The sequence below is a fragment of the Bufo bufo genome, chromosome 1 (genome assembly GCF_905171765.1).
Source record: "Bufo bufo chromosome 1, aBufBuf1.1, whole genome shotgun sequence".
In the NCBI taxonomy this organism is placed as follows: Eukaryota; Metazoa; Chordata; class Amphibia; order Anura; family Bufonidae; genus Bufo; species Bufo bufo.
Genome location: NC_053389.1, coordinates 772,503,355 through 772,516,582, shown reverse-complemented (window position 1 = coordinate 772,516,582; position 13,228 = coordinate 772,503,355). Strand labels below are relative to the sequence as shown.

At 51.9% G+C, this 13,228-nt stretch overlaps 1 protein-coding gene across 4 annotated transcripts in view; it reads right to left on the bottom strand.

Annotated features, from left to right (window-relative positions):
• Positions 1–13,228, bottom strand: part of LOC120986318 (RING finger protein 112-like) — a 248,188-nt gene that overhangs the window by 63,175 nt on the left and 171,785 nt on the right. For 3 of the 4 annotated variants that reach the window (XM_040414829.1, XM_040414833.1, XM_040414832.1), the window contains exon 2: positions 10,467–10,629. The exons of the other annotated variant lie outside the window; for it this stretch is intronic. In XM_040414829.1, the coding sequence (XP_040270763.1) occupies positions 10,467–10,629 (163 nt within the window). The remainder of the gene's footprint in view (positions 1–10,466; positions 10,630–13,228) is intronic. 4 annotated transcript variants of the gene reach the window in all.

The following is a 13,228-nucleotide window of genomic DNA, read 5'->3' as shown; positions in this document are numbered from 1 at the left end:
GGCCGGCCACTCACGAGACCACCGAACTACAACTCCTCATAGAACCCGATCACCGCGAAAAGATTCACTTCTCACTGATCGACTCCCCGAAGTTCCCGGTGATCTTGGGCATCCCATGGTTGGCCACCCACAACCCCTCGGTGGACTGGGAAACTCGCTGCATACGATTCCCGTCCGAGTTCTGCTCGCTAAATTGCTCCCACAAACCCGTCCTTCCACCCGAAGACACCACCATCTCAAAACTATCCGTCAAGGATCTGCTACCCCCTCAATACAGCGAGTTCCAGGATGTCTGCGACAAGAAAAACGCAGACAAGCTGCCACCACAACGACCCTACGACTGCCCTATAGAACTGTTGCCCGGGGCCGAAATACCCTTTGGCAGTATCTACCCCCTCTCAGAGCCTGAACTCAAGGCTCTGAAAGAGTACCTGTACGAGGACCTGAGGAAGGGGTTCATCCGGCCCTCTACCTCCCCAGCGGGAGCCCCCTTTTTCTTCGTAGAGAAAAAAGACTCCTCCCTGCGTCCCTGCATAGACTATAGAAAGCTTAACAACATAACCGTAAAAGACCGGTACCCGCTCCCACTGATTTCAGGACTCCTCAAGAGACTCCGGGCAGCGAAGATCTTCACTAAACTCAACCTTCGAGGGGCCTACAACCTCGTCCGAATCCGCCCTGGGGACGAATGGAAGACCGCCTTCCGGACACGTTATGGTCATTTCGAGTACCTGGTCATGCCTTTCGGACTCTGCAATGCTCCCGCCACCTTCCAGCACTTCATTAACGACGTCCTCAGGGACATGCTGGATCTGTTTGTAGTCGTTTACCTGGACGACATCTTGATCTTCTCTGAAGACCTCGAGCAGCACCGCAAACCCGTCCGCAGGGTACTGCAGAGACTCCAACAGAACTCTCTCTATATCAAGCTAGAGAAATGCGAGTTTGAGCGAACCACCACTCAGTTCCTCGGATACATCATCTCCCCTGAGGGCCTAAGTATGGACCCGGGGAAGGTCCAAGCTGTGATGAACTGGCCCGTTCCGAGAAACGAGAAGGAGATACAAAGATTCATTGGCTTTGCCAACTTCTATCGGAGGTTTATCCGGAACTTCTCCAAGGTCATAGCACCAATCACCCAACTCACCAAGAAGGCAGTCCCCTTCTCCTGGACACCCGAGGCCCAGGAGGCCTTCACCAAGTTGAAACTCCTCTTCACTTCTGCTCCAATCCTAATCCACCCGAACCTCGAGCTGCCATTTACAGTCGAAGTGGATGCATCAGACTTCGCGGTGGGGGCAGTTTTGTCACAACGGACAGGGGAGAGGATGCTATTACACCCGTGCGCATATTTCTCCCGCCAGATGTCCCCCTCCGAGAAGAACTATGACATCGGGAACAAAGAACTACTGGCGATCAAGGATGCCTTCTCCGAGTGGAGCCACCTGCTGGAGGGAGCCACCAACCCCATAATCGTACTAACTGACCACAAGAACCTCGAGTTCATCCACAGCGCTAAGAGACTCTCAGCCAGACAGGCCAGGTGGAGCCTATTCTTTTCCCACTTCAACTTTCTCATCACCTATCGCCCCGGATCAAAAAACGGCAAGGCTGACGCCCTCTCCAGAATGTTTTCCGAGCCCTCACAGAGTAACAAGGGCCAAAATAACATCCTACCCGAGAGAAGGGTCGTAGGAGCCACCTACTCTAAAGAACTCCTGGGCACAATCAAAGAAGGATATGAAAATGACCCCTTCCTCGCCCACCCCACAGGGAATGTCAACCTTACGTTTAAGAGCGGTCATTGGTTTCATCAGGACCTACAACTATATGTACCAGAAATCGCACGGCTCGAAGTGCTCAAACTCAACCATGACTCCAAGGTGGCCGGCCATTTTGGCACAAGAAAGACCCAGGAGCTTCTCTCCCGCTCCTTCTGGTGGCCAACATACAAGGAGGACATCAAGAGGTACATCCCTCGTGCACGGTCTGTGCCCGCAATAACACTCCTCGTTCCTCTCCTGTGTGTCTGTTACAACCCCTCCCGATTCCCTCCCGCCCCTGGGGCTCGATCTCCATGGACTTTGTGGTAGACCTTCCTCCTTCAAAAGGGATGAACACCATCCTGGTCGTGGTCGACCGTCTCACCAAGATGGCCCATTTCATCCCCTACAAAGGCCTACCCACCGCCAAACAGACGGCCGATCTTATTCTCAGAGAGGTCTTCAGGCTGCATGGGATCCCGGACGACGTGGTCTCTGACCGAGGCGTACAATTTGCCTCAAAGTTCTGGAAGAACTTCTGCCTGGCGCTCGGGGTTAAAGTGAACCTGTCCTCCGCTTTCCACCCTCAGTCAAACGGGCAGACGGAGAGAACTAATCAGACCCTAGAGCAGTACCTACGCTGTTTCAGCTCCCACCTGCAGGATGACTGGCTTGATCATCTCCCCACGGCCGAGTTCGCCTACAACAATGCTCAGCACAGCTCAACCAAGTACAGCCCCTTCTTTGCTAACACAGGCTCGCACCCGGTGTTCATTCCCCACCTACCCGTCGCCTCCACCCTCCCAGCAGTGGCCGAACGCCTAACAACCCTACAGGAGGCACAAAAGAACATTATAGACAACCTCCAGCTTGCCCAGAGGCGCTTTAAACAGGGAGCAGACAGACGTCGCAAACCCACCCCGGGCTTCCATGTGGGAGACAAAGTGTGGCTGTCCACCAGGAACCTCAGATTGAAGGTCCCCTCCAAAAAGTTGGCCCAAAGATACATGGGTCCGTTCCGGATCACCGCACAAATCAACGAGGTCACGTTCCGGCTCAACCTTCCGTACTCCATTAGGGTGCACTCTGTGTTCCATTGCTCACTCCTCAAACCATACGTGGAGAACACCTTCACAGGCCGCCACTCGCCCCCTCCACCACCCGTGAGGGTACCGGGTGAAGAAGAATACACTGTCGCAAAGATCCTCGACTCCAGGATCCACCGGGGAAGACTACAATACCTAATTGGGTGGGAGGGTTACCCTCCCGAGGATAACTCCTGGGAGCCAGAAGAAAATGTCCACGCCCCCAGACTGGTAAAAGAGTTCCACCAACGGCACCCCGGTAAGCCTGCCCCTGCGGTGCCTGGAGGTCACCTTGGAAGGGGGGAGTACTGTCGGGATTCGAACCCATGATCAGCCACATCCCAGGCGGTAGCCCTGCTTACTAGGCTACCGTCCTCTCTGGACATTCCTCCCTGAAGCCTATTAGTTAACCTCAGTCTTGCCAAGCCTTGCTCATCACCCTTAATTCCCCACACCTGGTACTTCCCTATATAAGTCCAGCCCCTTGCACTCCAGTTTTCTGATTATTGAGCTCCTGAGCCTTGATCAAGCTTCTCCTCATCTGCTGCTCTTGCTACTACTGGAAGTCCACTGCTGACTAGGAATTGCCTACCGACTACTCTTCTGCTTTGTCCCTACCTACTGAACTGCTACCACCCTTGCCATCCGGATTGTCTGACCACGCTTACTGCCGCCTGCCCTGACCCACCGCCTGCCTACCGACTACTCTTCTGCTTGTCCCTATCTACTGAACTGCTACCACCATTGCCATCCGGATTGTCTGACCACGCTTACTGCCGCCTGCCCTAACCCACCGCCTGCCTACCGACTACGCTTTTGCCAGACTTCCTGCACCTACTACCTGCATGCGGTCCTTGCCACTGGGCTCTGACAGGCCCTGCACAGGGGAGGGGCAGAGGCCTAAATGTTTCTGGCGCAGGCACAGGTCGCAGCAGAGTAAGGGGCAGCAGCGGTCACTTCCAGAGGCCTGAGCTCCCAGTGTCAGCTAGCTAGCAGTCGTGTCTTGACCAGCAACCCAGCGGTTCTTGAATGGTTGACTCGGTCATCCACTTCGTCCCAAGTGACATCAAACACCCCAGGCCATGAGTCGGTGGGTTCGTCAGACACAACCCTTAAAGGGTTTCTGTCACCCCACTAAAGTGATTTTTTTTTTTTGGGCTAGTTAAATTAGTTATATAGCGATATATTAAAATATAATAGTGTTCCTTACTTTGATCCAGCAGTTTAGTCAAAAAACGACGTTTTATCATATGCAAATTCCGTCTCTACCAGCAAGTAGGGCGTCTACTTGCTGGTAGCTGCTGCAGAAATCCGCCCCCTCCTCTTGTTGATTGACAGGGCCAGCCGGGATCTCCTCCTCCGGCCAGCCCTGTCGGCTTTTCAAAAATCGCGCGCCTTTGTTGAATCTGCGCAGGCGCTCTGAGATGAGGAGGCTCGTCTCCTCAGAACTCCCTCAGTGCGCCTGCGCCGATGACGTCTTCTATTTCGATGATGTCATCGGCGCAGGCGCACTGAGGGAGCTCTGAGGAGACGAGCCTCCTCATCTCAGAGCGCCTGCGCAGATTCAACACGGGCGCGCGATTTTTGAAAAGCCGACAGGGCTGGCAGGAGGAGGAGATCCCGGCTGGCCCTGTCAATCAACAAGAGGAGGGGGCGGATTTCTGCAGCAGCTACCAGCAAGTAGACGCCCTACTTGCTGGTAGAGACGGAATTTGCATATGATAAAACGTCGTTTTTTGACTAAACTGCTGGATCAAAGTAAGGAACACTATTATATTTTAATATATCGCCATATAACTAATTTAACTAGCCCAAAAAAAAAAAATCACTTTAGTGGGGTGACAGAAACCCTTTAACCCTTAGTTGGGATGGCCCGAAAGCAGGCCCTGTGCCCTCACCTGTCCTCAACCTGCCTCTGTCCTTTTTTATTCCCTCAGCCAGAGAAGTATATGCTGTGGGCTCAGCTCCACTATACAAACGAGGACGAGCTACTAGAGGACAGTCAGCAGCTACTGTCCAGCCAAGATGTGGAGGAGACATCCGCTGCTTCCTCCGGTAGGCGGGCAAGTAGTTATAAGGAGAGTGGCGTGGGCGCTGGTGTTGTGAGTGGTCAGGCTCCTGGCTCAGACACCGTTGAGGAGGACATCAGTGACGTGCAGACAGTACTCGATGATGTAGCCGATCGCAATTGGGAGCCGGGTGACGAAGGGGCTTCATCATCATCGGAAGAAGATGGTGGCAGCTTGCGCGAGAGGCAGCAGTGGAGCCAGCAAGTCGGTACCATGGCCAGGAGTCAGCAGGGTGGCAGCAGTGGGAGGTCGGGAGCCAAACGTGTCCGGGGTAGATCACCTGCTTCGCAGGAGCCTACCTGCCCGGAAAGTAGTAGTGCAGAGGTTCACGGAGGCAGCGGCGGTTGCAGTCAGTCAGTGCGGAGTGTTGGGGGTAAAATCACATACTCGGCGGTGTGGCAGTTTTTGTTAAGCCGCCGGAGGAGGTGAACATGGCCATTTGCCAAATCTGTGGGCAGAGGGTGAAGTGTGGCCAGGGTGCCAATGTTGGTACCACGACCCTGCGTCAACATATGCAGCATCACCATAAAGTGGCCTGGGAGAACCGTCGCTCCAATGTGGTGGTCCAGCCTGCCGCAGCAACTGCTGCATCGCCCAGTGGCATGCACCCGATTTCAGGCAGTCAAGGCTCCACCACCTCAGCCGAAGAGAGCTGTCTGTCCTTCCCATCATCTACCGATTCTGATGCTCCTGCTCCTCTCCTCATCAGTCATTCCGTCAGCAATCGATCACCAAAGTGATTTCCAAGAGACAACAGTATGCGTGCACTCATCCAACGGCGCAGAAGCTGAACGTGCTCCTGGCCAAGTTGCTGGTGCTGCAGTCCCTCCCAGGGCCGGTGCAAGGATTTTTGCCGCCCTAGGCAAAGATCTATTTTGCCGCCCCCTCATGTCACTCACTAACTGACAGACACACACACACACACACTGACAGACAGACATTCACTCAGACACTCACTGAATAACGTACACATACACTCACTGACAGACACACATACACTCACTGACAGACACACATACACTCACTGACAGACACACATTCACTCACTAACAGACAGACACACACTCACTGACAGACATACACCTACCCACTGAAACACACACACACACAGAAACTCACTGACACTCACTGGCAGACAAACACACACATATACTCACTGACAAACATACACATACTCACTGACAAACACACAGACACTTACTGACCGACAGACATTCACACTCACTGACATACACACACAGACACTCAATGACAGACACACATACATTTACTGACAGAAAGACAGACATACATACACTCACTCACTGACATAAATACACAGGCAGACACTCACTCAGTCAAACACTTAAAAACTCACCTCACTGGGGTCCAGTGTGGTGCAGCTCCTCAGTCCTCCAGTGAGCCGTTTAGTATGCCGGGGCCGGATTTACGTCATATTCCGGCATCACAGAGGGCGCGGGAGGGCGGGGAGGAGTGGGGAGCTGCTAGAACAGCCTCCCTTGCAGCCCGCCTCCTCTCCTCCGGTAATTTACTGGCAGAGCAGGCACCTGCCATCAGGGTAAGCAGATGCCTGCTCTGCCATATTTAAGAAGGACCTCCACCTCCTGGCCGCCCTGTAACGGCGCTGGGGCTGCAGCCCCAGTCAGGGGGAGCCCACCAGGGCGCCCCTAGCAGGCCGGCGCCCTAGGCGAACGCCTAGTTCGCCTATATGGTTGCGCCGGCCCTGGTCCCTCCCTTTCCAAGTGGTGGACTCTGCACCTATCAGAGAACTGATGGCTTGTGCCGAGCTGAGGTGGAGAGTCCCAAGCCGTCATTTCTTTGCCAAAAAGGCAGTACCAGCCCTGCACACATGTAGAACAGAAGGTGGGCCAGTCCTTAAGCCTGTCGGTGTCTGCCAAAGTGCATGGCAGCGCCGACGTGTAGAGCTATAACTACGGTCAGGGACAATACATGTCCTTTATGGCCCACTGGGTTAATGTGGTTTCTGCACAGCCACACCAGCAACTTGGCCAGGTGATGCCGCTTCCGCCTCCATGTTCTCACGCCGTTGGTCCTGCAACAATGTCCGCCTCTGCCTCCTCATCCTCCACCGTGTCCTCAGCCTCCACTGCAGGGAAAATTCACAGTACCCCTCCATCATACCACATGTGCAGGGCATGGCAATGTCACGTTGTTCCACGCGTTGTTTGCCTGGGCGAACTGAGTCACACAGGGGAGGAACTGCTCCATGTCCTTCATCAAGAAATCGAATCCTGGCTTTCTCCGCGACAATTAAAAAATCGGAACCATGGTGACCGACAATGGGAAGAACATGGTGTCGGCGCTGCGTCAAGGAGGGCTGAGCCATGCGCCCTGCATGGCGCACGTGTTCAATCTGGTTGTCAAGTGGTTCCTGAAGTCTTCCACCCATCTGCAAGACATCCTAAAAATGGCTAGGAAACTTTGCATGAACTTCAGCCACTCGTACACTGCAAAGCACACCCTCCTTGAGCTGCAGCGTCAGAACGGGTCCCCAAACATAGGCTGATATTGGACGTTTCCACCCGTTGGAATTCCACCCTCCATATGTTGGACCGACTATACGAACAGAGAAAGGCCATAAACGATTTCTTGATGATCCAAGCGGACAGGAGTACTCCCCTGTGTAACTTCGATGTCAGCCAGTGGCAGCTCATGCATGACACCTGCCGTTTGCTCAGGCCCTTTGAGGATGCCAAGTTATTTGTCAGTCACCAGGACTACAGGATGAACAACGTCATTCCACTGCTTCATATCCTGGAACAGATGCTGGTAAATCTGGCTGGTCAGGGGACTGGAGACGTGGTGCCTACATCTCACGGCCACATGAGCCCTGTGGGGGCTGAACTGGAGGAGGACATTGGTGCACAAGCAATGTGTAGTGAAATGGGTGTTTTTTTTACACAGGTGATAGAAGAGGAGGAGCAGGAGCAGCTGGAGAAGCTAGAGGGAGATGAGGAAGACGAGGCAGATGACCCAGTCACACCGTGGTAGTATGCAGTGGAGATGGAGACAGGGAGTCCCTCCGAGTCACTCACGCAAATGGCCTGCTGCATGCTCACTTGCTTGGGTAGTGACAGCCGAATTGTCACCATTCGGCAGAGGGATGACTTCTGGGTCCCCACTTAGTTGGACCCTCGCTACCGGTACAAAATGGGGGCCTTTTTTTACACCCGCTGAGAGGGAGGACAAACTGAACTACTATAGAGACATCCTTTGTAGTCAGTTGGCCGCTGCCAATCTGCGCCATCGTCCGGGAAGGGGGGGGGCGCTGTGCTCTCGTTCCACTGCCATGACTGCTGTGGTGGTGGTGGCGTAGGAGCAGTACCAGCTCCATCAGCAGCAGCTTGAGTCTAGAGTCGATGATGAGCAGCTTTCTTAACCCGCCTAATGAAGAAACCACTCACCAGAAGCAGCAGCTAGACCTGGAGCAGAACCTGAACCAGCAGGTGGTGGCATACTTGGACAGCACCCTGCCACCCCACATTGAAGATCCACTGGACTACTGGGCAGCCAAACTGGATTTGTGTCCGAAACTGGCCGAGTTTGCCCTGGAAAAGATGTCCTGCCCCGCCAGTAGTGTGGCATCAGAGTGGGTGTTTAGTGCGGTGGGGGCCATAGTTACACCAAGGAGAACTCGCCTGTCCACCTAAAATGTGGAGAGACTGACCTTTGTCAAGATGAATCAGGCGTGGATCAGCCAGGATTTCCACTCACCAATGCCTGATGCATCAGATTAAATAATCCATGCTGCCTCACCCAAACCTTGACAAAAGATACCGGTTTCTTCTGGCTACCTGCCTCAGCTACTATTCTGATGCTGCCACCCGCCTGATGCCACACATCTGATGCCAAGTGCTCCTTCTTACACCCACCATCGTCAGTGGGTACTGCCACCTCAATACTCTGTCATTGTGCCACTCTGTGGCCTCCTCATGCTGCTGCTGCTGCCACCTCCACACTATGTCACCTTGCCAGTCTGTGGCCTCCTTATGCTGCTGCTGCTGCAACCTCCACACTATGTCACCTTGCAACTCTGTGGCCTTTTCATGCGGCTGCTAAATCAACACTATGTCACTGGGCCACTCTGTGGCCTCATGCTGCTGCTGCCACCTCCACACTATGTCACCTTGACAGTCTGTGGCCTCCTCATGCTGCTGCTAACTCACCACTATGTCACTGGGCCACTCTGTGGCTTCCTCATGCTGCTGCCACCTCAACACTATGTCACTGGGCCACTCTATGGTCTCCTCATGCTGCTTCTACCTAAACAATATGTCATTGGGCCACTCTGTGGACTTCTCAAGCTGTTCTCCCACCCTCCTCACTCCATGACTGGGCCACTATTTTGCCTTTTTGGCCTGGTTGACATAATCATTTATTTGACCCTTCTGATCTGTCAGAAGGAAGGAAAAATGAGACGCACAACGGATCCTGTCTGTGTAGCAGCTGTAAGGCCTGTATTGTCCCATCAGAATTGGATTATGATTTGGTAGCCAAAAGCAGGAGTGGGAACAAAACATAGAAGACATGCAAATATATCATTCTCGTGTCATCTCTGTTTTAGATCCACTCCTGTTTTTTTTTTTGGGGCTTTAGCAATACTGATAGACTACTGACCAAATGCTGACCGAGTGAAGGCGGATGCTCAACAGACAGGATCCGTTTTTTTGGGGGTTATTGTTCTGATGGCCCAGAGGAAGGGCAAAATAATCAGTGACGTCAACACAAACTTACTGCTGACACCCTCTCCACTCTGTCGGAGGGCTCTACTTGTATAAGCGTTTAATAGAACAGGTTCTGTAGACATCTATGTGAAATCAGCTGACGACAGTGTATAAGGAGTGCGCTCTTTCACGCTATAGTAGGATCTTGGGCCTCTACACGGTTCTTTATACCTGGCACTAACATCAACCTTTAAGTCCAAATCGAATTTTTGAGAAATTCTCTAATCTCTAATTAAAACACAAGAATAACTATATAAATGGTATCACTGTAATTGTACTGAACCGGAGAAGGAAGGAAACAGGTCGGTTTTCCTATTTAGGGAATGGCATTTGTTGTTTTTTTCAGTTCCACCACACATGGAAAGTTTTTTTCCCAGCTTCCCGCTACATCATATGCAATATTAAGCGGTTGTATTTAAAAAGTGCAACTTATCCTGCAAAAAACAATCCCTCATACCACTATGTGAATGGATAAATGGCTTACCCTGTCAGGGAAGGGTTAAAAAAAAATTACAATTGGAAAATAAAAACAGATTAGAGAAAGGGAATATGTATCACTATCTGGATTTAATTAGTAGAAAAATATATAGGTGATACATTCCCTTTACAGTACCCTGCACCATGATTTAAACTCCGGTTTGGCTGATAACACCCCTTTTCCAATACTCTTAAAGGGGTCGGACTTTGACCTGTAGGTGTCACTGTTACTACATTCTTCTTTGAGCGGATCACTCATCTAAAATAAAATTGAGGCGGTCACATTATGAAGGTTAATTTACAATGTCTGCCCAAAATAGCTCTGACCTCATCAGGTTTTTGGTTGATACATGCCGGACAACTATATCCATATTTCTCCATGGAAGCTCGATCTTCAGAGTAGCAAGTCCAGCAGAATATGTGTCCACAGGAGATAGTGATGGGCTCCCTTGTCTCGTTATTGCACAGAGGGCAGATGGAGCTGAGCCTCCTGTTGAAATATATGAATTGAATATGATTAATTACAATCATTTACTTTACTTTAGTAAAACCTTACAGTAATATATGGCTTTTCATCTCCAATATTTAATTCCACTTTTCAACTTAGCTTTATAATTTGACAACCACATTACTGAGTCAAAAATGTGCTCAAAGCAGTTGTCACTTCCCTTCCTCCCAATCCTCTTACTTTGCGCCAATGACCAGATGAGCAACCAACCCAAAAATTATATCATATCTGTGCTTCATCTAGAAGGTCTTAAAGAAGGAATGGAGACCCAAGAACTGACCAAATTCTACTATTATTGGTTGTTTACAAAACTTGCATCTGCTCAGTGTCGCCCCCTGCTAAGAGGAGTGGGGGACGGGAAGAGTCTATAGTTGGGTAGAAAGGGGGCACTGAACAGAAGGGCACTATAGGTGCAAATAGTCACCGAATTCCAAAGCTCTTTAGTGGACATTTGCCTCTCTTTGCCCTTTCAGCGTTCTTCTGTTCAATGCCCATTTCACATGCACTGCCCCTTTTGCCATCCTTTTTTCACAGTAAACAACAAATTGACAGTAAGGAGATACCTGATAGATGGGCAATGAGGGGGACACAGGACTCTGCACGGGGACTTTGCGCGCATCACATGCTGGACAGCCATAGTTCAGAAACAACTATTGAAAGTGAATGGGGTTGTGTTGTGACCCATAAGTTGTCATGGCTGAAATATGACAGTCACAAAGGCTATGAAGGTGTCCTGCTGGCACTACTGTGTGAAGCGGCTGGGGGAGTCCTGCTGTGATCATTGCGGGGAGAGGCCTGCTGTGACTACTGTGTGAGGGTAACATCTGTGAAGGAGTCCTACTGTGATTAGCCTGTGAGGGTAAACGATATGGAGGCATCATACTATGACTACTGTAGGTGGGAACAGGCTGCAGTGAAGTCCTGCTATGACTACTGCGAGAGTGGGCTGGCAGAGTCCTCCTGTAACTACTGTGAGAGGAGATGCTATAAGGGAAGTCCTCCTGTAACTACTGTGAGAGGGCACTGGGGGAGTCCTCCTGTAACTACTGTGAGAGGGCACCGGGGGAGTCCTCCTGTAACTACTGTGAGAGGGCACTGGGTGAGCCCTCCTGTAACTACTGTGAGAGGGCACTGGGGGAGTCCTCCTGTGACTACTGTGAGAGGGCACTGGGGGAGTCCTCCTGTAACTACTGTGAGAGGGCACTGGGGGAGTCCTCCTGTAACTACTGTGAGAGGGCACTGGGGGAGTCCTCCTGTAACTACTGTGAGAGGGCACCGGGAGAGTCCTCCTGTAACTACTGTGAGAGGGCACTGGGTGAGCCCTCCTGTAACTACTGTGAGAGGGCACTGGGTGAGCCCTCCTGTAACTACTGTGGGAGGGCACTGGGGGAGTCCTCCTGTGACTACTGTGAGAGGGCACTGGGGGAGTCCTCCTGTAACTACTGTGAGAGGGCACTGGGGGAGTCCTCCTGTAACTACTGTGAGAGGGCACTGGGGGAGTCCTCCTGTAACTACTGTGAGAGGGCACCGGGGGAGTCCTCCTGTAACTACTGTGAGAGGGCACTGGGTAAGCCCTCCTGTGACTAATGTGAGAGGGCACTGGGGGAGTCCTCCTGTAACTACTGTGAGAGGGCACTGGGGGAGTCCTTCTGTGACTACTGTGAGAGGGCACTGGGGGAGTCCTCCTGTAACTACTGTAAGAGGGCACTGGGGGAGTCCTCCTGTAACTACTGTGAGAGGGCACTGGGGGAGTCCTCCTGTAACTACTGTGAGAGGGCACCGGGGGAGTCCTCCTGTAACTACTGTGAGAGGGCACTGGGTAAGCCCTCCTGTGACTAATGTGAGAGGGCACTGGGGGAGTCCTCCTGTAACTACTGTGAGAGGGCACTGGGGGAGTCCTCCTGTGACTACTGTGAGAGGGCACTGGGGGAGTCCTCCTGTAACTACTGTGAGAGGGCACTGGGGGAGTCCTCCTGTAACTACTGTGAGAGGGCACTGGGGGAGTCCTCCTGTAACTACTGTGAGAGGGCACTGGGGGAGTCCTCCTGTAACTACTGTGAGAGGGCATCGGGGGAGTCCTCCTGTAACTACTGTGAGAGGGCACTGGGTGTCAACAAATCCCCCAAAAAGTTGGGACAAGGCCATTTTCACCACTGTGTGGCATCTCCCCTTCTTCTTACAACACTCAACAGACGTCTGGGGACCGAGGAGACCAGTTTCTCAAGTTTAGAAATAGGAATGCTCTCCCATTCTTGTCTAATACAGGCCTCTAACTGTTCCATCGTCTTGGGCCTTCTTTGTTGCACCTTCCTCTTTATGATGCGCCAAATGTTCTCTATAGGTGAAAGATCTGGACTGCAGACTGGCCATTTCAGTACCCGGATCCTTCTCCTACGCAGCCATGATGTTGTGATTGATGGAGAATGTGGTCTGACATTATCTTGTTGAAAAATGCAGGGTCTTCCCTGAAAGAGATGACGTCTGGATGGGAGCATATGTTGTTCTAGAACCTGAATATATTTTTCTGCATTGATGGTGCCTTTCCAGACATGCAAGCTGCCCATGCCACACGCACTCATGC